Source organism: Poecile atricapillus, chromosome 1 (assembly GCF_030490865.1).
Source record: "Poecile atricapillus isolate bPoeAtr1 chromosome 1, bPoeAtr1.hap1, whole genome shotgun sequence".
Lineage (NCBI taxonomy): Eukaryota > Metazoa > Chordata > Aves > Passeriformes > Paridae > Poecile > Poecile atricapillus.
The window spans coordinates 111635658-111662364 of NC_081249.1; the positions used below are offsets into that span (position 1 = coordinate 111635658).

The 26707-nt window shown below is 37.3% G+C and overlaps 1 protein-coding gene across 11 annotated transcripts in view; it reads left to right on the forward strand.

The window, feature by feature from the left end:
• Positions 1 to 26707, forward strand: part of DCAF6 (DDB1 and CUL4 associated factor 6) — a 77352-nt gene that overhangs the window by 31492 nt on the left and 19153 nt on the right. For 2 of the 11 annotated variants that reach the window (XM_058830524.1, XM_058830550.1), the window contains exons 7-16: positions 1265 to 1479; positions 3254 to 3347; positions 4639 to 4758; positions 4989 to 5234; positions 10007 to 10174; positions 17054 to 17113; positions 22656 to 22761; positions 25129 to 25244; positions 26030 to 26113; positions 26264 to 26573. In XM_058830524.1, the coding sequence (XP_058686507.1) occupies positions 1265 to 1479; positions 3254 to 3347; positions 4639 to 4758; positions 4989 to 5234; positions 10007 to 10174; positions 17054 to 17113; positions 22656 to 22761; positions 25129 to 25244; positions 26030 to 26113; positions 26264 to 26573 (1519 nt within the window). The remainder of the gene's footprint in view (positions 1 to 1264; positions 1480 to 3253; positions 3348 to 4638; positions 4759 to 4988; positions 5235 to 10006; positions 10175 to 17053; positions 17114 to 22655; positions 22762 to 25128; positions 25245 to 26029; positions 26114 to 26263; positions 26574 to 26707) is intronic. The other 9 variants (XM_058830532.1, XM_058830559.1, XM_058830576.1 and 6 more) reach the window with 7 other exon arrangements.

Genomic DNA, 26707 nt, shown 5'->3' on the forward strand with positions numbered 1-26707 from the left:
ACCTAAGGATTTTATTGAAAAATTTCAGGTGCACAAAAATGTGTTATGTCACTTTCACATAGCTCTTGGTTATAATGTGTGATCAGTGGACACACAGGAGTTAATAATACAGCTGTGACATTCATATTGATAAGCAGTGGCACAAAATCTGTCATTTTGTGTAGCATTTTCCTGTTGATGACTGTGGCGAAGGAGAAAAGGAACAGTAAAGATTGCTAAACATAAAAATATCCCTCTCATCAGGTTGACAATCTATAGGAGCTCTCCCTTTCATCACAGTGGTCAGCAAAATTCTGTGAGAAGTGCCTGGGAGCAGGTTCTGGGGGTTGATTAAAATGTCCTCTGTGTGTGTGCTCTAGTATTGTACAGTACAGGAATAACATGAATTTGGCCTGCAAAGCCAAAGAGAGAAAAATCAAGATTTTGAAGACTGGTTTCTAGAAAAAATATTGGTGTAGTGTTCCTTTGCTTGTTTGGGGTTGTGTGGAGTTCTTGTTTTTTGGTTTTTTTAAGAGGTCAATTATTCCATGTTCAGTGAGAGGACTTGATTTTCATTTAATCATTTCTGCCATGTAGCTGACAGTTACGTGTCAAATTAAGAGGTTTTGGAACAGTCCATTTTTCTCAGTGTTAGAGCTACTTATAGGTAACTTTTATCTGTTCACAAGCTTGTAATTCTAGAGTTTAAGATGGTTTTAGTGTTTGGATTGGAGATGAGTGATCAGGAAAGCATGGTAAGTCCAATGTTGTGTATAGTTCTGCAGTTTCAAAGTGACAGTGTTATTCTGTTTTGAAGAAAAATTAGTATTTAAAAAAAAAATTTGAGTAGAAAAGAGATGGTTAGCCTAAATTTTTGGAGTTTAATGTAAGGAATTCCTTTCTAATTTGTGTGTAGATATAGATTTGCATTATTGTTTTGTGGTTTTTGGTTCTTAAATTTCCATTTGTACCACATTTGACAAATAGCTTCCCATACAACACAATATGGTGGATATGTGAGACATTAATATATCTGTGTGAGTGTTTTCATCTTTTATTTTTTGTAATGTACATAGCATTTGTAAACAAAAATAATGACTGTAAAATCTGATATATCTTTCTTCGGATCAAAATTATTGCAGAAACTAGAGGATACATATCTTTTCCCTGATTATCTTTTGTTGGATGCCAAATAAGGGGTTTATTGAAGCTGTTGAAAATTTGCAATAATAAACATGTAATTATTTTCTTCCTTCTCTCTTTCCCCACTCTTTTTTAAATAAAGGGAATTATGCTGGCAGGGGCACTGTTGGAATGGTGGCACGTTTTGTCCCTCCTCATCTCAACAACAAGTCCTGCAGGGTAACATCCCTGTGTTATAGTGAAGATGGCCAAGAGATCCTTGTGAGCTACTCCTCAGATTACATTTACTTGTTTGATCCTAAAGATGACACAGCACGAGAGCTTAAAGTCCCTTCTGCAGAAGAGAGAAGGGAAGAGGCAAGTGATTAAGACACCTCCCTTTCATGTTTTATGTTTTTTAACTTGCAGCACACAAGAAATACCATCAGTTGTGTTCCCCTTTAATCTGAAAATAATGTTGCTGGTCACAGCCTGAGGTACGACAAGTAGATTGTCACAAAAATGGTGTATTTTTAGTACATATTTATTTATCTCTTTATTTACAATATTTTGTCAGTGGTTTTCTTTCTCGTCTGGTTTCTCTCATAGAGATGAGAAGGCATCTGCCTGAACCTGGGGTCATAAAACCAGCAAGGGTGGCAGGTCACTCTGTGTTCTTTTTCTTTTCATGGATTGGGAAGCACATTGTTTGAAATCAAATGTTAATACTCCTTGATAAAAGTTATCATTTCATGACAGATATGAAGGAGTACAAGAGGTTTAGATCAAGGAGGTGAGCCACTGTTACTGAGCAGTGTTAAAATTTTTCAAAACTCAAGCAGTTGTTAATTATCAGCTCACTTACAGTGATGCTGACCCTTCCAGTCTAAATTTTCTGATCAATATTTAAAAAATGCCTTTAACTACAGTGAAGTTCTTTCTGTCTCTCCCTGCACTCTCCCAACCATCCACTGCTTTTTTCCTCTGGTGTTTTGCTCACCCTTTCACAAACACTGTATCCCAAGTTCCTCATTTTTAGTCTGAGGCCACAAGGAAGTTCTCAATGAGTTGTCAGCATCCTGCTGTCCTCACTTCCAGGATCAATATGATGATAATGATGATGGTGATTTCTCTTTCCTTTTTGCTGGGAGAAGTGTGATATTCACATTTCCTTCCTCCTTTCAAATCTGTTTGGAACCATGTTGAAAGGTTTTCCAACACATTTTACGTGATGTGTTTTCTTAGTCAGGAATGCAGTCAGAAATTAAATTAAATTAGATTAAATTTAAGGAATTGAATGCTTATTTTTCGTCCTTGTTGTTATCCCTAAAGTGTTGTTGCTTGGGTATTTTTATTTCAGCCTGTTGTAAAGTTGTACTCTTGAAGAGTAGAAGAAATGTAAAGACTTTTTCCTAAATCTGCTTGAGGAATCATGAAATGAAAACTTTGACGTGCTTTCACCACAAGGCATTTGGTTTAAAATTGTCAGCACAGTTTCTGGGTTGGTTGGTTGCATTTTTTGTGTTTGGTTTCTTTGTTTTTGTTAAGGCCAGAGATACCAGCCACAATACAATTGACTTCAAACCTGCCTTTCTAAGTGAGCAAAGCACTCCCTGTTCCTCTTGAAGCTGATGAAAGTAATTTCACCACCCATTTAATGACTGTTTTATACTTCAAGCTGCAAAAAAAGTGTTATAAGAACCAAAAACTTGTTTTTTAATGTCTGATTTTTTTTTTCCCCTTTGCTTAATTACAAATCCACATTTTGTTAAACTGAAACTCCCTTATAGTTTTTAATGTGGAGAGGTAAATATTTCTGCAGAATTCAGGCTGAATTTAAGAAGACCTTAGTAATTATTTGTCACTATAAAAAGATTCAATTAACATGATGAAGTTAGTTTAAAATAAAAGCTGCATTAGTTCTGGGAGTCATTTATTTAGGCTGTTGAAGCTAAAACTCATGCATTTTGTTGAGAAGTGTTGTGCTTATTCATGGTTAACCTGAACATAAGGCTGACATTCTGTGTTTTGGTGACAGATACGAATTTAGGTGTCTTAAGAAAATTGAGATTTATATTTAGGTTTAGAATCCTGTATTGTAGAACATAAATAGCTGTGTGATGCCTTTTTTCTCTTTTTTCCTCTCCCCCAGTTACGTCAGCCTCCCGTTAAACGTCTGCGGCTCAGAGGGGATTGGTCAGATACTGGGCCAAGAGCAAGGCCTGAGAGTGAGAGAGAGAGAGATGGTAAAAGCATTTGCATTTGAAGGGGGGTTGTTGTCTTTGCTGCTGTGTTTTGTTGGGGTTTTATTTTCCAGTTTTTCTGAAGTATTCCCTAAATACGTGCTTCAGATTGTCCTTGTTTCAGTAATCAGCCAAGCCTTCAGATGGTTTTCTTAGAGTTAAGTGCAGAGCTGCTACTGTACAATGATTTTTAAAATTGAAAATGTTGAAAATATTCTTACCCAGGAGAATTGTGTTGTTTCAATTAGGCTGATGTAAGTAAAGAAGAGCTTTTTTTCATTGTCATTGTTCAGGGGCTAACACCAGCACTTATTTCTTTCCTTTGTAGTCACACCTCACACGCAATCACAATTAGAAATGAAATACTCTTTAATGGTTACATTAGGGGACTTGAACTCAAAGCAATAGGATTCTAATATTATAGTTTTTGTTTTTATAATGTCATTTAGTAACACAGGGTGGCTAATTTTTATGCTTATATTTTCATGTTTATGATATATTACTCATTTGCTTGAGATTTTAGTAAATAAAGCATTTCCAAAGCTATGCTTGGGTATCAAAAATTGGGACCAAAGGAGGGCAGATCATTTTTTGTCACTCAGTTTTCATCTAATAATGTGTTTCTGTTTAAATCTGACGAGCTGTGGGGTTCCAAGTATTTGACTCTAGTTCCCTTAAATCTTCCTCCTTTGTCTGTCTACAGTCTCCCTTTCCAGATTTCCTGTGCTGTTGTTCTCATTTTTCTGCTTCCCCAAACTACAGCAGAAGTGTCTAGGATTCTGTACCTGACACAGGCAGTAGGAGATGTTGTTTAGGGAGAGAACATGAACCTGTCCTCTTACCTTAGCCTGTCTTTTTGCTCCTCCAGTGTTTGGAATTACTGGATTAGAAACGCTGGGGGGGTGTGATCTCACCTGCTCCTTTACAATCTGCATGTGGTTCTGTTGCCTGTGGGCTTCTGAAATCCCTTTTTTGAACCTGTTGATAATATTTCCTATGGCTTCATTAACCACCTGTTAATGTTTTCTTTGGCTGTTGCAATTCCATTCTTTGTGTTGAAGGTCAGAGCTCCTCTGCTTGAGGTACAGGAGGGGAATGAGGGATCCCAGCAGAGGGTCAGAGACCTGTACTGTGGAAATGGGGATAGGCAGGGGCTTTGAGAACAGGCTGAAGAGAACTATTTCTTGTGGCAGAAGGGGTGAGGGGTGGTCTCCATTCCTGGTAGAAATGATGGGGGGAAAGGTACTTTTTTGGTAAACCTGTAGATAAAACTTCAGCATCATTTGTTCTACAGGGGAGCAGAGTCCCAATGTCTCTCTGATGCAGAGGATGTCAGACATGCTGTCAAGGTGGTTTGAAGAAGCCAGTGAAGTTGCACAGAGCAACCGAGGACGAGGAAGATCACGGTCCAGAGGTGATTTCCTTCTTTTCAACAATGATTACAACAGAAATTGTGCTTATAGTGAATGTTCAGGCTTGCAATATCAGCCTTCCCCAGGTGTAAACAAAATCTTAGTGCACTGAAGCTGAACTGAAATGAGCACTTTTTGTTATAAGAATGGTAGTGCAAAGGGATCTTTAGAGGCAGAGTAAGTTTACTTTTGAGCTCTTTTTCTTGCTTTTTTGTTCTATTTTTAATCAAAGGTGGGACTAATCGGACAGATGCTCCTGCTACTAATAACATGGCACCTAGTAGAGAATCAGAAACTGCAATGGAAGTAGATGGTTCTGAACAGCTTCCATCATCTTCCTCTTCTACCATGTCAGCTCAAGCTCCTTCAACATCAACTTCGACAGAAAGTCCCCCTTCAACTTCATTACTGTCCTCTCCTGATAATGAACAAAGGCCTTCTTTAGGGGCCTCAACTCAGCCTGTGCTGCATCAGTCTGGTGAGAAGAAATCCATCTTGTCATTGTTTATGAGAAATAAGAGACAATTCTCTTTTAGGATATTTTGAGTAATTGATCTCCATCTGTTTTCTTCCTTGCACATCCTTAATGAGACTTAGGTGTTTTATAGTTACCAAGTGGTTGCCGCTGTGGTTTAAAGAAAAAGTAAAACCATCAAATCTATACCTTTGTCTGAAAAAGAAATTTCCAAGGGGATCACCAGTATTGTCTTTTGAAGTAGAAACCTTTTTCTTTTTTTTTTTTCTTTCTAAATTTACTGTAGTCTTAATGGAGTGTAGTAACATCCTGCCCTCTTCCACTGGGATTTGGCTGTAGCAGCATCAGTGCAATGAAGAGTCAACAGTGTTGGGTTTCAGGTTCTTGAAAGTATTTGTATAAACAAGGCTCACCTGGCATGATACTCCATTATTAGTTAATAAATTATACCACATATTGATAGTTAAGTCTGTATATCTTGAAGAAACTCATCTGTGTTTAATACAGACTTATATTCTTCTTGGGGGGAAAAAGAAGGAAGTATATTCTGCTGTCAGAATGTCAGAAATTAATTTAGGTAGTAAAAGAGCACCTTATTATTTGACTTAACCTTTTCCATCTCAATGCCACAGCCTTAAGAGTGGCATATTTGCACAAGAGTTTATTTTCACTTTTTAAAGTGACTTTCTAGGCCTCACAGTTATAGTAGAAAGGCTGATGTGACCTGAAAGACCAACAGGTTGAGACCTTTTGTCTTCTGTAGATTCTACTGTAAAAAAATCAAGCCCTCTGTCTTTTTCAGGCCTTAAATTTGATATTCTGGAGAACAGGAGGGATGGGGATTTCCCAAGGGAGAGTGTGCCATTCAATGTACTGTGGCTGCTGCAACCAAAATCTTTGGGATGGGTGAGAAATGATGAGGTACCTGGTATCTGAAAGACAGGGAAGATAGACATAAGTTGAAATTCATGAAAGGTGTCATTATTGCTTTTTAAACCTTGCAATTAGTCTGGTACTTAGAGATAAACAGTGAACAGTGGCAATACACACAGGAATTCTAGAAAAGGCAAAAAAGTTTGCTTAGTATCAGAGGCTTTTAGTCACCTATGCTTTTTATTAGTATTGGTGTCAGATTGCCACAATCTCAAGTTTTTTCACAATACACAAAAAGATGATTAAGGTGTCTACTCTGTTTCAGTGCAACCCAATTTAGCTGCCACTCTTGATCAAAGCTGCCCCTTTGATCCAAAGGCATAGCCTTCAAAGAACATGTGTACCATTACCAGAGGTTCATTTTGATCTATTTATTTATTTTTAAAAGTATATGGTTTATTTTGGAACTTAGAGTGACCAGGATCATATCTGTCATATTAAAAATAATTGCTTCAAGCTATGTCATTGCAACTTTGTGGGTTTAAAAAAGATAATGCACCAGAGAGGATTGCTGGAGTTGTGATACATTTTCTAGCCTGCATTTTAAGGAATCTGTGCTGACCAGAAAAATATTTTTCTCTGAATCTGCTTGAATTTCTAAGCAAAAGTTCATTCTGCTAGCATGAAGCTAAATTGTTATTTCTTAATCCAGCTCTTTTCTAAGAGCATTTCTTCTTTCCCAGTGTTACTTTGGACTTCAGAACATATTTAGTTTTGAAAGGGATAGTGATGGTTGGTTGACAGACAATGGATACTTTCTAATTTGCTGTATAACATTTTTTAGATGCTTTGACTAAATCTAAACAGGATGTCAGACTGGCAGTTTAAAATTGTCTACAGGACTCCCGCAGGCATAAATTTAATAGTACAAGGTGTTTGCACAGCTAATAATCCTGTTTCAGAGTGCAAGTGAGACACTGGAGTTACAGCAAAACAAGTTTTTGGGTGACATGGGTGAGTTCAGAGAGCAGGGGAGCTCCTGGGCAGAGGGAGCAGGTTGTGGCATAGGGGTTGCACTGGGTTTGTGAATGAACAGGCTGCATTGGGAATGCCCATTTGCAGTGCTTATGTACCCTGGTAACCCGTGGCTGTGCTCAGTTGTGAGATTTTATTTACTCCCAATCTATAGTCTATAAATCTATCTACAACGCTGCCCTCTGCATCAAGGACAGGATTCTCTGAGCTTGTTCACCTGCATTTAAAGGTGACTATAACCTGCTGCTTTTTTTTGACGGAGAGGGAAAGTGCTGATAGGAATAGTTTAAATACAGTGGGGCTGAGTAGGAAGCCCAGAGAGAGATGTGTTTTAAGAGGTGGATGACTGGAGAGGCATTTTGGAAGATGAAATAAGGAAAAAGGAGGTTTTCAGCCACCATTTTGTGTAGAGTCATGGCAGACACAAGTTTGAATATTGTAGCAAAGAGTCAGAAACTGAAAAATGTATTTTCAGGACAATGACTTCTTTAGAATCAGAGCATGAGTTCCTTACCCAGGCTTGTAAACAGCTTTCCATAAATAATTTCTACAGATTTTTGCGCTGAACATGAGCACTCATGATAATCCTGTGTTTGAATACAGGATTATCACAATACCTTGCATAAGTATACAGTTCAAATTTATTGTTGGTTTGGTGTTCCAGAAAATGTATCACATGGTGAGCAGCTGAGCTTCTACATCTGAGTTACTTTTTAAAATTTTAAGAGATGAGGTACCTGTTCAAAATAGAGTCAGTACATAAATGGTTTAGTACTGGAGCTTGTTGGGATTGGTCTCTTTAGCAGAATGTATATTCTAGAAGCTTGAACATTTAAGTTCAAGAACATTTGAGTTCAAGAACAACAAAATCAGTACAAAATCTCAGTAGGTTATTACTGCCAGAACATTTGAATAATTTTATTATATGTGTATATAATGACAACAATTGCTGGAGATTGTCATGCTTGTCACTAAGGAAAAATACAACAAATTTATTTTCTTGCCCTGCTTGTGCCATTCAGTGGAAACCTTTAGTTTTTGCATATTACTTTTAAGATGCTGATGTTTTAAACCACTATAAACACCAGGTACCACAAGCAGTAAAATATAATACAGTTTTTCTCATAAGTAAAATTCCAGATCTGCACAGGTACCATTGGGAGGGGCTTCAGGGGGGCAGTTGGCTAATTAATGCAAAGCTTAACCCCAATATGTGTTCTGATATAAGGTAACTGCTTTTAAATTTTGAATGAGAATGTGACAATAACTGTGGTTTTTTATTTATTTCTATTTCCTCACTCCATTTGCTGGCAAAATAAACATTTGCTTAGATATTCTGGAATTTGTTAAAAAGTGTTGTCACTGAACATATCCAGGATAGCAGCTCTTACATATGGTATTGTAGTTCTTGTGACATCTTAAATTGTGGCTGTCTCTTAACTCGGTGGAACTGAATCAGCAGCCAGCACTGAAAACTGCAATTTTAGGCATCACTGAAATTCCCTTACAAGTATTCTCTTACTAAAACTGTTTGGAGTTTTTATTTCCATAAATTGTTTTGGGACATGAAAACTACTCATAGCAAAACTTGATGCCATATTCCTTTTACTTTTAAATATATTATTTTTTTATAGTTTTACTTTTGTTATACCTTATCAACCATAAACTGAGAGGATGTTTTTCCCAGAAATTATATTGGACTAAGTACATTAAGCCTCATGACCATTCACTTGTGCCTTGTCACTAACTTTCCAATTACTGGATTCTGGTTTTGGGTTTGTTTCTCCTTATACAGGAAAATTTAAGATTTTGTTTCACTGTGTGGATAATGGTTATAGAATATTAAGCTTTTGCCTGGCTCAAAGGCCCCATGCCAATTTAATGCTCTGTACTATTTCAACGTTTCAGTGTGATTCAGACACTGCTATTAAAGACACAATGTGTGTTATTTAAAGAGAAGCACTTGCCACACAGCACTTGTGTAAGTGGAGGAAATCTGCAAAGGGCATGGAAAGAATAAAAAATTGCTTGGACACCTCATTTTGTAGCAGTTTACGAAAGTACTGGAAATCATGAGATGAACTTAACATACCAAAATAGTTTAACTGGTAAATGAATAAAGACAAAATGATGAAAACAGGGAACCCTCTAAAGATGGAACTAAAAGAATAATCTATTAAGAGGATGCTAGTAAGAATTGCTTATGATCCTATAAATTACTTTGTCTGTAGTTAACAGTGATTTCAGACTCTGAATCTTCAACCACAGGGAATGTCTGAAATTAAAAATGGGTTCAAAAGAGAAGTGTATTTTTTGGTTTAGCTGTTGTTCTGCCACCTTTTTCCATAGTTACAGTTTACTTTTTTCTCTGGTTTGTTTTGTTCAAAATTTACCTTTTTTTTTTTCCTTTAAACATCAGGAAGCTATTACATTCATTTTGAAAACTTACCTGAAGACCACAATTGTGTAGTTTTACACCAAATATTCTCATTTATTCTGTGTGTTAGGAACATCAAAATGAATATATCTGTTGTGTGCTGTTTTGATTTAACCAGGCTGTATCTCTTTTCCTTAAATAATTCTTTGTTTAATGGTTTCATTGCTGGAGATGGGGAGGGGGTTGTATTGTAAGGCATGAATCCAGAATATTTAAGTCCTGTGATTCATGTCTTTAGGAAGAGAAAACTGATTTCAGTGCTTCTATTTTATTTCTGGATGTTAGTAAATTTTTTTTTTCACTGTAATGACACTTAGTACCTGTTGCTTATCCCTTTGGTCAGTCCCCCCACCCTCCTCTCTGTTCTATCTATAGATTGCTCAATGCTTCTCTCTTTCCCCCCTTTCTCTGTCTCCCCTCTGTTTGTCAGAGTTAATGTGCCCCGAGTTAGCAATAATCCGTAGGGGCCTGCAGCGACTGAGGCTTAAGAAGGCAGAGCAGCAGAGACAGCGAGAGCTGGCTGAGGGTTCTGCACCACAGCCCTCCTCTTCTGAGCAGGCGTCCCCTAAGGGCTCCTCACAGGACCCTCAGGCAGCAGGTTGTCACTTGCCAAGGTTTCTCCAGCAGATGATGTAGCTGTAGTTTGTGCTGCTGTTGTTTGTGAGATGCTTCTCCTCCAGAACAAGGCATTTCCTGCATTTGCTGCTTGTCTTGCCTTGCATGTGGTGGTGTTTATCATCACATGGTCAGGGAAACAGTTGTATGGACAGGTTCATTGGTCTAACATGTTTGGGTTGAGTGACACTACGTGGAAATGGTTTTCTAGGTGCATGGTATCAGGTTTGTGCAATGGTCGTTAGAGCAGCTGAGCAAGAAATTGCTGTGTTCTGAGTAGAATGAGAATCACACACTGAAATTGCATCTTGGTGCTACTTGTATCCAACAGTAACATTTACAACTTGGCTTTGGGTTAGCATGTGTTCTAAATCAGAGTAACAATTCCGTAAAAAAAAGACTTTTGGCGCTCTTCAGTGCTATGGTTTTACAATAAATGTGGTGAAAATACTTGTACCTAGCCAAAGTCCCCAGATATGCTCTCGTTTTTTTGAACAGAGCAACTTTTAATTTCACCATCCTCTTTCTCTCTTATCTTACTGAAATTAAAATTGATTACAAGAAAGCCTCAAATATGTTTGCAATAACATATTTGAGAAAGTTAGGGCAGAAGCATGCATATGAATAAAGAGGCAAAACCTAAAGCATAAACTTGAAGCACACTTCGTTGTGGCACCATGTAAAAATGAGTGAGCTGCATGCTGTGTGAGAATTCAGTGTATTTTGTGTTGCAAAGTCATGTCTAGCAGTGTCTCTTCTGTGGATAAATCCTGTGACAGTTGAGATGTGGCTAAATTGCTTTTCAGGATTGTGTCACACATTTACAGCTGTCTTTCCATGGTTCAGTCTATTCCTTAATCTGAAGCTCTACAGAGCAATTTGATGTAACAGTGGCTGATGCTCTAGTCACAATATGCAGTTACTAAATTTTGAATATGTTTCTACATTAGAAAATACTGCAGTGAGGTTTTAGAGTGTTTTGGAAACCACAGCATCCTGGGAGTGATGTGTGCCTGTCTTAGGGATGGCAGCCATGAGTGCCTGTTACCTATAGGAGGAGAACAGGAACAGCAGTGGTAGTGGTAGCCTTGTAGGGGGCTGCAGTTTCCTGCCAGGAAAAAAAAAACACCCCAAAAATCTAACAATTTTTTTTCTCAGCAAACTGAACATCAGAGTTTATTAACTCAAATATAAGTATTGATAGAGAAAAAATCATAACTAACACAGTCAATAGATCTTGATCTTCCATTTCCTTTTCAGAATGGCTTAATTTTTAAATTTTTTTACTAAATTGCTTCCCACTGAATTGAAGTAGGGAATAAAGTTTGTTTACAGCCACATCTGGAGGTTTATCTGTGGGGATTATATTGCCTCTGAAGGGTGTGTTGGACTGGATTTCACTTGATACATCTCTCCCATCTCTTCCTTAGTGCACCTTCAAGAATGCAGTGTAATTCTTTTACTCCCCGTTGCTTGTGGGGCTCCTGCAGCAGACTGTAGGATCCATATTGCCACAAATGGGAAGGTTTAAGCAGAGTAATTGATTTGACTGGGAGGCAGAGGAGCCTTGTACATAGTTTGGACCCCCCCAACACTGCCTCTTGGAGTTTTGAGTTCCCACACACTCTGAACTTAAAGGCAACTATTGGAAACATCCAGTTCTTTTGTTTGGGATCACCAGGAGCCACAAACACTGTTTTGGAGGAAACTAATATTCAAATATTTATCTCTTTCTGCATGTAATGACAATGACTTGGCAAATTTAACATTTTACTTACTAAATAATTGCTTTGAAAGACAGATTCACTCAGTGCTGAGGAAACATTTGTTTCTGGGGAGACAAAGGGGGAACCATTTTTCTCCCTGACCTCCAGCTGTATCTTCTTGAGGTTTGGTCTGATAGGTAGAATTCTTGCCTTCAGCAGTATAGGCAGTGGAAGTTATAAAAGTAGAAATTTAGATTTGAAAATATTTAGTATGTTTGGTTAATTAGTTCCAGAGAAATTTGATAAAAGATTGCATTGTCTTTTCCTTTTTATTTATATGTGTAAAACCAAGATATTCCTGTTGGGCTTCATCAGCTTCTTTCATTGCATTCCTCCTTCCCCTGCTCTGGGAGGGAACAAATGAAGCTCATTTCTTTTGATTGGGGATCACCTTTGCATTCTTTATTTACTTCATAAGGTTTTTGCATTCTAGACACAGAGATATTCTGTGTACTTGCTCATTTCTTTTTTTTATTTTTTTTTTTGAAAGTTACTTTGTTTTGTTTTCCTTTTCTGACCTCCCAAAATTTATTTTTGCAAGTTGGTTATTCATAATCCATTCCTTTGGAAAACCAGAGCCGCACAATTTTGGTCTCTTTCTTCTCCATAGACACAGTTGTTTTCTAACCCTGTGCTTAGCTGAGTTTTCAGAAATATGGTAGGATAAAAATAAGTGAGTAGTTTTGGATTGTTTGAGGCCTTTTAAAAGTAATAAATTCCTATACAGAGACAATCTCTATTTTTTTTGTTTTCCTGAAAGGCTGTCTTTACTGCCCTGTCATGAGACAGATATTCCGTTTTCAGGCACAAGCTAGTTATAAATTTTCAAACAAAAAAAATACACACCAAAATGTGTCTGCAAGTTCTCAATTTCTTCTCTGGTAAAACTTATATAAATTTGCACTTGCAATTTTGGAGGGAATTCAGTGTGAGACTAAGGCCACTTCTTCTGACTTGTACTTCATCAGTAATCCTTGTCTTTGTAACCACAGAAGCTTGAGTAGGAGGAGAAAAATATCCCAGCCATGTAAGAAATTACAAGTAGAAAATGTCAAGAGCTGGAAGCTGTTACAGGTTTAATAGAAAATTAGACTGTGTGGTAGTTATTCTGTCTCCCAGTTACATGAGGCTTTGTAAGATCAATCTGTAGTAGTTAACCTTCACTATTTAGAAGAATATGGTTAAAAGTCTGTATTTTTGAACATGAAAGGGAGATGAGTAATGATTCACTATTTGACTCTGAGACAAAAGGTCTCAGATGACAGAGATTTTGTTTTAATGGATATCCCTCTTAAGTATTGTCTAAACTTGGAATTTGGCTGAATTTTAGAAGCAGTGTGTGCTGCATGGATCAGGTCTATTTTGTTTTCAAGCCTTTGCTTAGGTATTGAATAGATTCAATTTTTATTTTTTTTCTGGTAGCCACTTTATTTAATTAGGGAGCTGTGGTAAATATTTCAGTTTAATTTGGAGTTCTATTTATTGTATGGTTTCTCCCTCAAAGCCTAGTTTTCACTTGCATTTTTGTGGCATTTCATATCATTTAAATCCTGTGCAGTATTTAAAGAACTGCATTTATGAGCTGTATGCAAACAACAAAGAAAGTAAACCTTTTTAAACTGTTTTTATTGTTGGTATGCCACATATGCATCACCATTACTACATCACTTCTCATTCTGAGAATTTTAAGGGGATGGAATTCAATTTGAAAAGTAACAGAAATGTGAACCAGCTGATCATGAAGTGAAAAAAACCCCAACATATTATATAGCAAGGGTTCCTGTAGTGGTCATTGTACCTAATCTTACCCACAAAAACGTGAATCAATATTAGCCTTTTTTTTTTCCTGAGGAAAAAAAATTCATTTAGACTGCATTTGCAGTGGAATGCAGATATGTACATGTGCATGCTGACATATTGCAGAACCTGTGCTGCAAATAACCTTTTTTCTTAACTTTTGGTTTATCTATACAGTCAGTCTTTAAAGCAGAGCAAAGTGGACCTTCATTTCTGTGATAGAGCTTTTGAAGAAGAACTAAGGAATGACAGCAGTTTTTATCATTAAATTCTTCGCTAACCTCAGATGTAGAAATGTCTATTTGAAGTGCACAATATGTAACTGAGAGCTTATTCACTGTGCAAAGCAATTATTCCTAGTTATTAAATCAAGTATTTAATTTCTTAGATTCCTCTACATGTACCATGTTTAGGATTTTTAAAATGGTTCTCACTGCTTTAGACCTCACCCTGAAGCTGGTGATGTAAGGAGGAATTTTTATCAACCAAAACTGAGGTGGCATGCTAATATTTTGGTGAAGTCAGGTGCTGATTGCCCGAACTATAGGAAGATCCTTCAGCATATAACTGACCTTAAAATTATCTTCTATTTTCTGTTTGAGGTTCCCCAAATTTATGAATCTCCAGTTCCCTCTTTAAGTGGTGCTCCAGTTTAGAATGTACTGGTGACATTACAACCAGTGGTGAACTGCATTGGGATGTAGACCCAGCCTGTGAAGGCTCAGGTAAGAGTTTGGATTTTTGTTTGTTTTTTTAACTATATGGCACAGTTTTGGTAATACTTCTTTTTCAAAAGCTTTATAAGAAATTATAAAAGTATTTTTTTCAGATTTTTTTTACAAAACAAAGCCATATATTAAAAAAAGAGGCATTTACCTGAACTTCTCTAGGCTGGTTTCATGGTTGTGCTGATTTCCCTGCCTAAGGTGGGGGCTCCAGACTGCAGAGCCACTTCAGGGGGTGCTGGTGATCTGTGGCTTCAGGGTATTTGGAAGAGGAAACAAGGGGCTTTCAAATTTCTACAAACAACTCTATTCTTAACCATGCTAATTCAGGTATTTAAGATGTTTCCTTTATGTTGATTAAATATTCATTTATTAATGTGAAATACATTCTCAAATTTGTATGGAGACTTGTATGTAGCGGTGAGATGTGGGAGGTTTAAGCCTCCCTTGGCATGGACTTCTACCTAGAAACCTTTTCATTTTCACTTGCTGTGATTGAATGATGCACATGGCAAAACATACCTACTTTCTTACTTAGTGCTGTATTGTGTGAGGTCTTAATAAAATTAGAAGTGCTGGTAAGGGTAGTAGATGTAATTTCTTAAGTTTCTAATTAAAATATGTTAGTTCAGTCTTCTGATCATACAGGTCTGATTTACAGAGTTGACAAGATGAGCTTTTTCAGCCAAGGGAAATATTTGGCAGCACAAAACACCTTTTAAACAAGGGCGTATGAACTTTTGGAAAGGATTGGAGTGCAGGAACAGAGCATGGCTGGGATCACTGTCATGCATTAGGTTTCTCAGCTTGCAGTCCAGGACCTCCCCCCTCTTTAGCACTTCTGATACAAGTTAATCCCAGCCATGGACTTTGTGAGTCAGAGATCAAAGCCAGCCATTGAAAGAGGCACAGATTCCTGTGCTGGGTCTGCTGGAACACAAGGAGATCATCTCATGACATGGAGCATCTGTACACCAGCTTTTTGTTCTGATTTATCTTCTAAGAAGTGGCTTATTAGTCCATTGCAAAAACTCCCCTGTAAATCCTTCTCTTCTAATTTAGGTATTATATATAAAGCACACTTTACTTTTGGAAACTAAAATATATTAACGCTACAAATCTTCTACTTAATAGCTACATGTCATAAATCGAGATGATCTGTGGTCTGACTTAGGTGTGCCTGGTGCAAGGTATGGGCATGGTTGAGCAAAGAAGACAAACCAGAACCAGTTTAATGTTCCTCAGTTACAGAAAAAGGCTGTGCAAGCCCAGTTCCCAAAACAAGGCAGCCTCCAGAACACAGTGCCTCAGACTTTCCTGGTCTCTCTCCTTTGCTCCTCCTTCCCTTCCCTGCACCTAGATATCAGTGTAGCAAAGGAGCACACTGCCACATTTCCACCAACGGCTTGAGAATATATGTATTTAAAGCAGCGTGGTCAATTTAGCAGATTTTATGGCTGTGCTACAAAATAGGTCTTGCTGGTGATTCTGTCTCAAAGCTGGAAGGGAGCTTCCTGTAGGAGAGAGTATTATTTCATTGCTTTCCTTGTATAGGATCTACATTTATGTTAAAATTCATTTAGCATGCTGTGATGTTGGCAGACTGTGACTCAGTTTGTAATACAGGATATTAAATCCTTTTAGTTTAGGATGAATTTGTTTATAAGAGAAGATTAACAAGTGGAACCAAGATACAATACTCCAGCCAATATCTTTGGGATACTGCATTAATTTATGAACATCAGCTCATCTTCAGATAATACAGAAGTAAGATCTGGTCTTCAGAGGTGACAAGGGAAATAGACTCACAGACAATACTGAATATTGCATCTGTTGTATCTGTGCAGTGAATGAGTTCTGGTGATAGTTATTAATTGGTAGTGCCCAGAGGAAAAAAAGGCACTTACCTGCCGGGGGGGGGGAGGTGATTATTCCATTTATTTGTTTGTTTATGTGATCGATGGGGCTGCTTGTAAGACTGATGGGTGTGGTACTGTGATAAACTCATCAAGACTTGTTCTCAGTCATCAGAGGTGCAGCATCTAAGAATGCAGAACTACCAAACTGTCATAAAACTGAGATGTATTTTGGTCCTTTGATGTTCTAAAACATTATTATTAAAACAGTATTTAAATATTGGAGGTACTGGTATGCTGTGGAGTATTTTATGCTGGAGTATAAATATTCTGAAATTTACATTTTGCACATGGTTTGAAATACTGGTGTCATGTGGTAGCTGAAGCAAAGGCTTTAGGAGTCATGACTTTTCAGTGTTTTTCCTGACATCTCAGAAGTGTGAAGAACACAGTAAAATATTTGGTAATGGGCAGGCATCATTTTCATTATCAACATGTCAGCAAGCTTCAGGCTGTTCAATGAATAAATAATGGTTTGAAACAAGTGGCTTTGCTTCTGTCATGCCTGGAAAATGCAATATGGCTGGCTGCTCATTAAACAAACCCAAAGCTTCCTTATGTTGCTGCTTTTTTTATTTTAAACTAACATATGATCATGACATTGCTGTGCAGTTCTCTGCTGCTTATGTTTTAAGTTGAAATCTCGTTTTTGTTTCAGATTCTCCTTCTTCAGTGGTTAACAAACAGCTTGGATCCATGTCACTTGATGAGCCACAGGGTGCGTGTGACAGGAAATGCGCTATACCCAGCCATAGCTGATTGCAATGCTTCCTTTTAAAATTGCTTTTCATGATGAGAAACAGTCTAAAAATGCTGTTCATCCATAAAGTAGAATTCTGTAAGCAGATCTGCTGGAAACTCATTATTTAATGATCAATATGATTAACAGAGTGAGGTTAACTGTTGTTTTTGAAAGCCATCCTAAGCTCGATTCTTCATGCAATTACTACAGTTCAGTGTAGGTACAGTAAATGTCTCATGTATTCTACAGACGGTTGGAATATTTTGTAAAATGCAAAGTAAAATTGATTATTTAAACAGGTTGGGTTTTTTTCTGAATGGTTCTTCTTGGATCAAAGGGCAAATATCAAGATTTCAATAACCTTTAATATCATAATGCCACAATAATTTCTCTTATCCATAAGTGACGTGCAGCTTTGTTATTCCTGCACGGTTTGAGTAACTCCAGAGTACCCATTGCACTGAGATGCATTTTTCTTCTGTATCCCCTTGTCCTTCACCCCTCCTGCTGAACAAGTACTGGTGTTTCTTGTAGGATCCCTAAGGACTGGGAGCGCACAGAATGCTTAGGAGCTTTCTCTGTGCCCATTATGCATCAGTCTCCAAACCATGAGCTCTGTAGTGGGCCAGAGGTGACCCTATTCCAGTTGCATCAATGTCATCTGTAGGGAATATTTATGGCTGAATAATTAAGGAGTGATAGATGCTAATTTAAAAATAGATTGCCATGCACTTTGCATTATGCTTCCATATCAAAGCGTCTGTAGAGATTTAATAGCTTAAATCCCACAAAATGGCTTTGTCTTCTTTCACATTCTAAACTAGAAAGCCATTTTGAAATCTCACTTCTGAAAAATAGTCTGTTTGGCAACTGTTGAGATTATGGCTTTTTATAGGATGCCAGAATGTTGAGAAAAAAAAAAATTAAGCTCCACCATGACAAAATAAATGCTTTTTGTAGAAATACATTTTGTGATGAAGTAGCCTTAAACCTCAATGTGTAAATTTGCTAATTGTTCATGCTTTAGTAGACTACATCATTCCAACAATCAGGTTTAGCTGGAAAACCTGCTTATAACAAGTGGCCAACCTAGAAATAACATAGAAAGTCTTTAAGTTTCCTAAGATTCTTAAAACTGTAAAAATATGGAAAAACTGGGTTTTTTTCCTGCATTAAGTTACTTGAACTAAGAGATTCCCTCTTACAGAAGTACTTCAGATTTTTTAATATGCAAAAAAAACCCCAAACCCAAAATACATTTGCTTTTCAGTACACCAGTTCTCCAATTGTTTTAAGCAGTATTTTTCTGCTTTGTTAGCAGACAATGTTACTTCTAATTTGTAAAACTAGGAATATGAAAAGGGAGAAAATTTGTTAGGAAATCCTTTGCTCAAATGATAACCAGAAATAATAATTTGCTGAGATCCAGTTGAATTTCTGAAGTTTTACTGCATTAGTTTCACTTCTGTTTGAAGTCTCAAAATAGTCTAAGTAGTTAATGAAGGAAGTCATAACAATCCTTTTCATACATAATTACCTTTCCTCCTTCTTCCTGCCTCTTCTTAATTTAGTACTGAATCAGCTGTCTTCTGTTGGACCAGTCTCTCTCATTGGCATTCATGTTTTAAGACTGATTTTGGGTTTAAAGGTATTTTGATTCTTACTGCAATCACATACATTTATAATCCCAGCATTCTGACAGTCCAGCAGAACCCAAAAGTCATTCCTGTGTGTACAAAATGGTTTCAAATGGATCACAGTCATCTACACTTAAATTTTTTGAATGGGATTGTAATAGTGGAGGGTTGGCCTTTAGGTCTATTCCAGTGTTAGGATTGTAAGGTACTGCCTGAGTTGGAATGAGTAAAGAGGGAACCTGAGGCCTGATTAAATTTAATTAATTAAATTAAATTCATGTGTTAAGCCTTCTCACAGAATTCCTGTTTTTCTGAAATACACAGCTGATTTTCTCCTCTTTGGATCAATTTTTCTCCCTTCCAGAAGTATCTCTTAGGTCTTCACACAGAATATAGTGCTGGATAGAAATTATTTTGTGGTTTTTTAAATGAGAAGTTATCTATCCTCTTCTTATGAGGTTGTCAATAGATGAGTGAAGAGGGCAGCATTTGAGATGTGGCAAACTGGCTTGAAGTTCCTTACAGTGTTAGTTTAATTAGGAAATGCAATCTGTAAACTTGTCCTTATGCACTTATCCCTTTATAGTTGAAAGCCTCAGTGTCTGTGAAGTTACACTTGCACAGGTTCATTTTCTAAGGGAAAGAGTGTGTCTGAAGGTTGTTGCTGTCAGTTGTCCCGTTTGGTTTGTGGATTTTTCATGTAAGGTTATGAATGAAATTTTGTCTTCAGTTTTAAGAGTGGTAGTTCAAAAGTGCGTTCTTCATTTAGACACCTGGTGATTGGACCATTTAATGGGAATGTGCTTTAGACAGGGTTGTTTATGAAATAACTGTAAGCTGTTGATAGGATCTTCAAAATATCTTGTGTTTGGCTGTAAAATTAAGTAAAATTTCAAGTTATTTTTGAGGAATTTAGAGTAGAGTTTAGTAAGGTGTTGACAAGCTAGAGTTTTCTCTTGTAGCAGTGATTACCCTACTAGAGTTGGCAACCAGATAAATAAACTCAATCTCCTAAATCACAGAATTTGGACCACTTTCCTCTCCTTCCCTTCAATATTAACGTGAAGTAGATCTGCCCTGATGGGATGAACTTAGTAGAGGAAGAGAACAGAGCTTCATTCTAATCTGGGCAGTCTTTAGCCATCACATTTCTCCCTGAAAACAGAGTTCAAGATTGGTAGGGTTTATGTGGCTTCTCTGAAAGAATGTTCAGTTATGTAGGAGGCAAAGCTTATTTTCTTCACAGAGACTCCTTTCATCAGCAGTGTAAATTCAATATCAAATATTGAACCACACAAGTAATTCTCTGCAGTTTATTATCAGATTCTTCTCTCATCTGTCTTTTAAAAACTTTCTTGTTCTTACTAGTGTCTATGTTATGCTCTAAAGCTACTTGAAAGAAGAAACTGACCCCATCGAAATTGTAGTTTATGTTATTGTAGATTTAGGAAAATGCCATTATTCAGTATGGCTTAGCAGCTGTTTCCAGAAACTTGTAAAAATAATTTCTGTCAGTACCCTCTTTGGTGAAGTCTACAGCAATTCTTCCACCTTTTGGGTGTGGACAAATATTTGCATTGATTCCAGAATAAGTGTAGCCAGTCCTTATGCATCTTGGTGAGATTTTCAGATACTGACATTCTAAGACAAGAAATACCAGCCTAGTATTTAATTAGGCTCATTGTAGATAGCAATGCTTAGTTACTTTGATTGGCAGTACTTAGTGATTTTGTGCTGAAGCCAACCTTCCACAGCATTAGGAAATCCATGACTACAGTAATTGTTTGGGGGTTGTCTTGGATTATTCACAGCAGGAAATTGTCTGTCTTTAGCTGGGTTCCCAACTCAAAGATCTGTCTTGCTGCTATAAGGAAGCTGAAGAATTCTCCAACTTTCACTTTGGACTTTTAGTGTCAGCTCCTGGTGACTTGTGCAGTATGTGGGATCAATCAGTATTTCTACTTGCTGAGGAAGGGATGCTTGAAGTCTGAACAGACGTTTATAAAAAGAGATTTTATAAATCATAGATTGTCAAAAAATAGAGGAAGCACCTGTTTAAGAAAGAATGTCACTTTTGTTCAAACTGTCTATATAGCACTATAAAGTATTTCCTTACATATCTTTCTTAAGTTACCAGTTCCTTAAATAAACTTTTGTTTTATCCTTGCTCCTCTCTAACAAGAGTGTAACTGGAATTTTTAATTTAAAGGGGCTATAAGCTTTTCTTTCCATAGAGCGGGGCCCATACCTTGTATATTATTAGGGTCATGGTTGTAATTAATTAATTCTCTTTCACATAAAAATATTCTGATTTGTTCTTTCAGGGGTTTTGTGGTATTAGGGGTTTTAGGGGTTTTAGGTTTTAAAATTTCTCTTCAGAACATGTGCATATTTAATTTCTTTGGCACAGCTGATCACTGCTCTGATCCTGTGAGTGGGCTTCTGCCTGTCAGCAGTTTAAAAATATGAGCATTGATTGTTAGGTTAAATTCCGATGTGCTATCTCATAGTTACTATAATTTAATTGTATCTTTAAAATAAAGTATCCTGTGCCAGTATTGTAGCCATTACTGTTACGATGACAGCCTTTTTAGTGGGGAAATTTGCAGGCTCGTGTTTGAATGGAATGTTAGGTTTTAACTGACTTCCACAAGGATGATCTGCAGCTTTTCCTTTATTACACTTGTCAGCGTGCTGCCAATGCTGCAAGGATATTTATAGTCCAATTTCTGTATTCTATAAACTAAAGAAAGGACAGAAGGTTTTGTCCAAATAATCCTGAGATAAAAGGCTCAGTAGTCATGAGAAGCAAGACTGCAGAGGCTTTTAGTGGCCATTTGAATACATTTGAATACACTAAATAAACCTTCCCTCTGAATTCTGAGAGAATGGCACCTCTGTAGCGAGGCTCAATTTGATGCTGCTTTTCATGAGCTTTTCAGTATTACCCAGCTTCAGGAGTGATGGCAAACTTGCCATTTGTGGATAGATGGTGACCATGAACTTTACTCCAAGGGGATGGATGGATGGATGGATGGATGGATGGATGGATGGATGGATGGATGGATGATGGATGGATGAAGGATGGATGGATGGATGGATGGATGGATGGATGGATGGATGGATGGATGGATGGATGGATGTCATTGAGCAGTTCTGTTCTGAAGGAGCCCATTAACATCCTTAGAGACATCTCTGCAGCAGAGAAGTGACCAGTATGCCGTGGTTTTCAGTTCCATTCACTTCTGTTGCTTTTGGACATGGTGAATGAGCTCAGTTTTTGCAAGTACTTCCTTCTGCTTGCAGTTATTGTAATATAAAATAGGGTTTTAAGCATAAAACTCTTGAAAGATGGATTTACAGTATTTTCATGACAACTGACAATTTACAACAAGCCTAAGGGTACTGGTAGTTGTCTGGGTTCTAAGTAGGCAATAAAGTAGAGGATGGTGATTTTTCTAGGCTGATTATGTCTGGATCTCATAATCTTTTTTCATGTGTATTTACTAAAGCAAAAGGCTGAATACCACTTTAAAAAAATAATCCTATTAATATATTTGCTATAAAATGGATCTGCTTATTAATGATTATATTGTGTGTACACATATCTATCTAAAATTTTATTTACTTGCATGTTGAAGGACAGCATCTCCTTTGTTTGCTCTTATAATTAAATATAATTTTAGACCATTTTTCAAGCATTGCAAATCTGGTGTGTTTACTCTGTAACTTTTTAACTTTTTGCTTGGGCTGTAAGAGATCTTAAGCAGATATTATGTATGTTACTACCACATTTGATAATTAAATTTATCTTCAGAATTATAGCAACTTTATGTACACTACTAATGCCTGTTCAAATTTTATCAACCCCATATTTACAGAGAGTGATAAGCCACGAACAGGAACAGGTGAACCAGTTTTAAGTTTGCACTACAGTACAGAAGGAACGACCACAAGCACAATAAAACTGGACTTCACTGATGAGTGGTAAGAACAAGTTAATATAGGTTTTGACTAGTTCATGATCAGCACATATCAATAACACTTGTCTAGCATACCTATAAATTATTTTCCCTGTGGTTTATGTCTGTTTTTGGGTGTAGCTACACAATTTGAAAGGGCTGTAGTTCTTAATGCATTCAGAACATAAGACAGACATACTTTAATGTGAAATTTATACAAGAGGCTTCCTTTTTGTGTATTTACTGTGAATTTCTATAATGCAAAAATAATTTGAAACATGCTATTTTCATCAAACCCAGGCATAATATCAAGGTGTTATAAAGCAGGGTAGTACAGGGATGGAATAGTAGTCCAGGGGTTACCAAACTTCTGATATGGTATTCTGCAAATGAGTCTTTCTGTGACTCAGTTCCTGAGTTGTAAACACTGAAATTAGTATTTCTGTGTCTAATGAATGCATAAGGCTGAGATAGCAATTTTGTGGACTGCTTAGGTGTTGCAGTGGTGACATCCTTTTCAAATAAGGACCACACACACACTGCCTAATGGCTCATGTACTTGGCTTTGTGTCCAAGCCTATCAGTAGAGCATCTTGGGATCTCCCAGAACAACCATCATCCTTATTTTATCTCATCTTATTTCTATTCCTCTACTTGTGTTCTCAAAATTATTGTAGGAGGCATTAAGGAGAAACGCTTGCTCATTGTTACCGAAAGGAAACAAAGCCACAAAACCCAGCCACGTTTAGCCACTCTTAAGTGCCGTAGCTTTTGACACAAAACATACACCTTGCTCACAGTTTGGAAACTTAAATCACTGATTTTGCCTCCAAGATCCAGCAAACTTTGAAAAAATTAGTTTTGCTATGACACTGTTACCTAATTCTGCAGTTAGTCAGCAAGTTCCATGGAGTCTGGTGGTGGGTAGTGTGGTGTGGGTAGTGAGAGGAAGAAGCAGTTTCTGGTAGGACAAAGTTGCAAGTCATTGTCAGCTCCGAGGCTGACTAAAAACATTCTGCTGAAGAATGGAGCAACAGGAGCAGGATGCAATTCCCTCTGACAAAGTGATGCAGGACAAATAACTGCCCCCTAATCTGAGAATTGGAAGTTCTGAAAATGAAATAGAGGAGGACATGTAAATTGAGCATTGAGCTACAAAGGAGATTCCTAAGAGTCAAAAAAAACCACCTTGCTGTTTAGGCTGTGTATAAATTGTAAATAGCAAAACTCCTCCACTTGTTTATCTTACAGATAAGCAGTACCCTTCTTATCTGGCCATTCAGAAAGAATGCTGAAAATTCTGGATTTAGAAGGAATACTAAAGGGGCTAGCAAAATTTCCCTACAGCTTTCAAATCCAGTACAGCAATGAATACACAAAATATTGCTCAATAGGAGTAAAAGCTCTGATTTAACATAAGGCATAAAATTTCTGAAGTCTAGACTGGGTTCTCAAGAATCTTGACTGAGCATGATCTGTGCTGCTCCTAGCAATTAAATTTTATTATTTTATTAGCAAATTAAATATTTGCTAATAACATACACAGGTCAGAAGATATTTGTAAAGAGACAGTCTAAATTCTTAGGAATCATGCTTATAATTGCCTTTTTTTCTGCTTTTGTCCAATGATTTGCCTGAGTTTTAGGCTACATCACATAAGAGAGCTCAGCATCAAGACCGCATTTCCTGAAAGTCTTTGCTAGAGAGTCTAAAAACATTAATTTCAATGACATTCAGGACAGCATTTTACGTATTTCCTGAGCATTCATTTTCAATATTGTAAAGAGAAGTTGGTGTCCCACAATAATTATCTAAACATGAATGGGGAGTGATGTCAAATAGCATCTTATAGTGAATCTTGAGAAATAAAAAAAATTTGGGAACTGAAAGTCCATACCTCAGAAGGTACAGGAATGAAAATTAGTGGTGAAAGACCAGGAGATTTTTATCTAAATCAAAAATTTTAATTGAATGGGATAATGTTATTTATTAGTGCTCAGTTGATAGCTTTCCATACCTCTAATAAGAAGATCTCTGATTATTTATACATCTAAAAAGTGTGCAAATAGTGAAATAAAACAAATCCTTTGGAATTCTTACATTAAGAAGATAAACATTCTTACATATAAAAGGTAAACATTCTTTAAAGGTAAAAAAAAAAGATAGGAAGAAGACAACAGGGTTCTGTGATGCAGAGGAATTGTGTGGGATGAGTGGCAATGGGCACAATAAAAGATAATTTTGAAATTGCTGTGAATTGGTTGTAGCTGCTGTCAGGAGCTCTCACTTGATGGCAGTGAGACAGACGATGTCGGTCAGGCTGTGCTGTTGCAATGATCTTTTGTATTTGCATGATCCTAAATGATTTTCTTTTTCCATGTTATGTTGCCAGGAGCAGCACAAATTCAAGCTCTAGAGGGAGTGGAAGCCATTGCAAAACTGAAGGCCAAGAAGACTCCGTAAAAACAAAAGCTTTGGACGAGTCAGGGCCTGACGGGGAAGAAACAAGTAAGATACGTTGGAATTTCCAATGCTAGGGCAAAAATTGTGCTCTCCTATGTCCCTGACTGCCATTGCACACACTGGGAGTCTCATACATGTACATGAAGGCAGAACACAGCCATAATAAAGCATGAATTTTTTAGGAAAGAAAACATCAACCTGAGATAGCCACAAATAAATATAAACATTAACTTATCTTGACTTCAGTTCTAAAAACGTTATTCTTCTTAGGGGCACATTGTGCCCCAATTTGTATAGAAAAATAGAACAACTGCACTTTGCAGTCATAAATGAATGCTTGGAATTTTGTTACATTTCTTTCAAGCTTTCACTGTGTTTTATTAAATGTGTTTGTCTTGCTCAGTTCATTGCCAGAAGGACAGTCAAGTCAAGTGACTGGTTCCAGAGAAATACTAAAAAAAAAATAAAAAGAAATCCCTTTTAATAGACTGGTAACTTCATTTGTCTTCAGAAACAATAGTGTCTGTATTAAGAGTACAAATGCTACTTTTGCTGCTAAAGTTCTCATAGCATAGGCTGTAAATACATTAAGCAACAAGAGATGACTACATTTTTCTTTGCCAGTGTGTTGACCTGGTCAGGTAGATAGGTTTATATATATACTCATTTTTATGTGACTGATAGCTGAGATTTAAATAGAGACATTGACTTTAGAGTGGATTGCTTGGATTGCTTTCTTCTAGGAGTGCTGGTGTCATTTAGACTTGCTTACATTATAGATGTGCATTTAAATGAAATCATGTGGTTTACTATTAAATTGCTTAATTTAGGGACTCCTGATGAATCTCTCAAGGAAGATGTAAGTGCTGAAGAGCTGAAAAATATGGATGAAGCTGTAGAGACAACAGAAGCAAGTATGTATCTGTACTCTTTCAGATTGTTACAGGAAGAAGTAAAGAATGAAATATGAACTCAGGTTCCATAATTTAACTTTGCTGATCACTTCTAAAATAGACTATAATCATTAATGGTGGGACTTATTTTCTCCAATATTTGTTTTTTACCACTAGCAGATAAACCTGCTCCTGAGCACTCAGAAAAAAATGGCCCCAATGCTGATGCTGTCTCTGAGCATGCAGAGGAAGAAGCCTCCTGTGAAAAGGGGGCAAACCAAGACATTGGCAGTCAGAGCACTGACCCCAGTGGCACCCTGCTGGTGGTGAGCGAGGAGCTTCAGTCCCAGCCAGAATCCTCAGGGCTCGCAGCTCCAGACGAGGCCTCCACCAGGACCTCGGCTCTGCAGGAAACCGACGACAGCGACGACGACCCTGTCCTGATCCCGGGCGCCAGGTATCGAGGAGGCCCTGGACACAGGTGAGGGCAATACCTGTCTCTGCCTGGCAAAATGCTTTTTGCTTTGTTTTTTCCTTTCTTCTTTATTTCTTTGAATGAAAGATCGAGAAACTCAGGCCTCATATCCTTAGATTAAGTTGTTCTTTGACAACTGG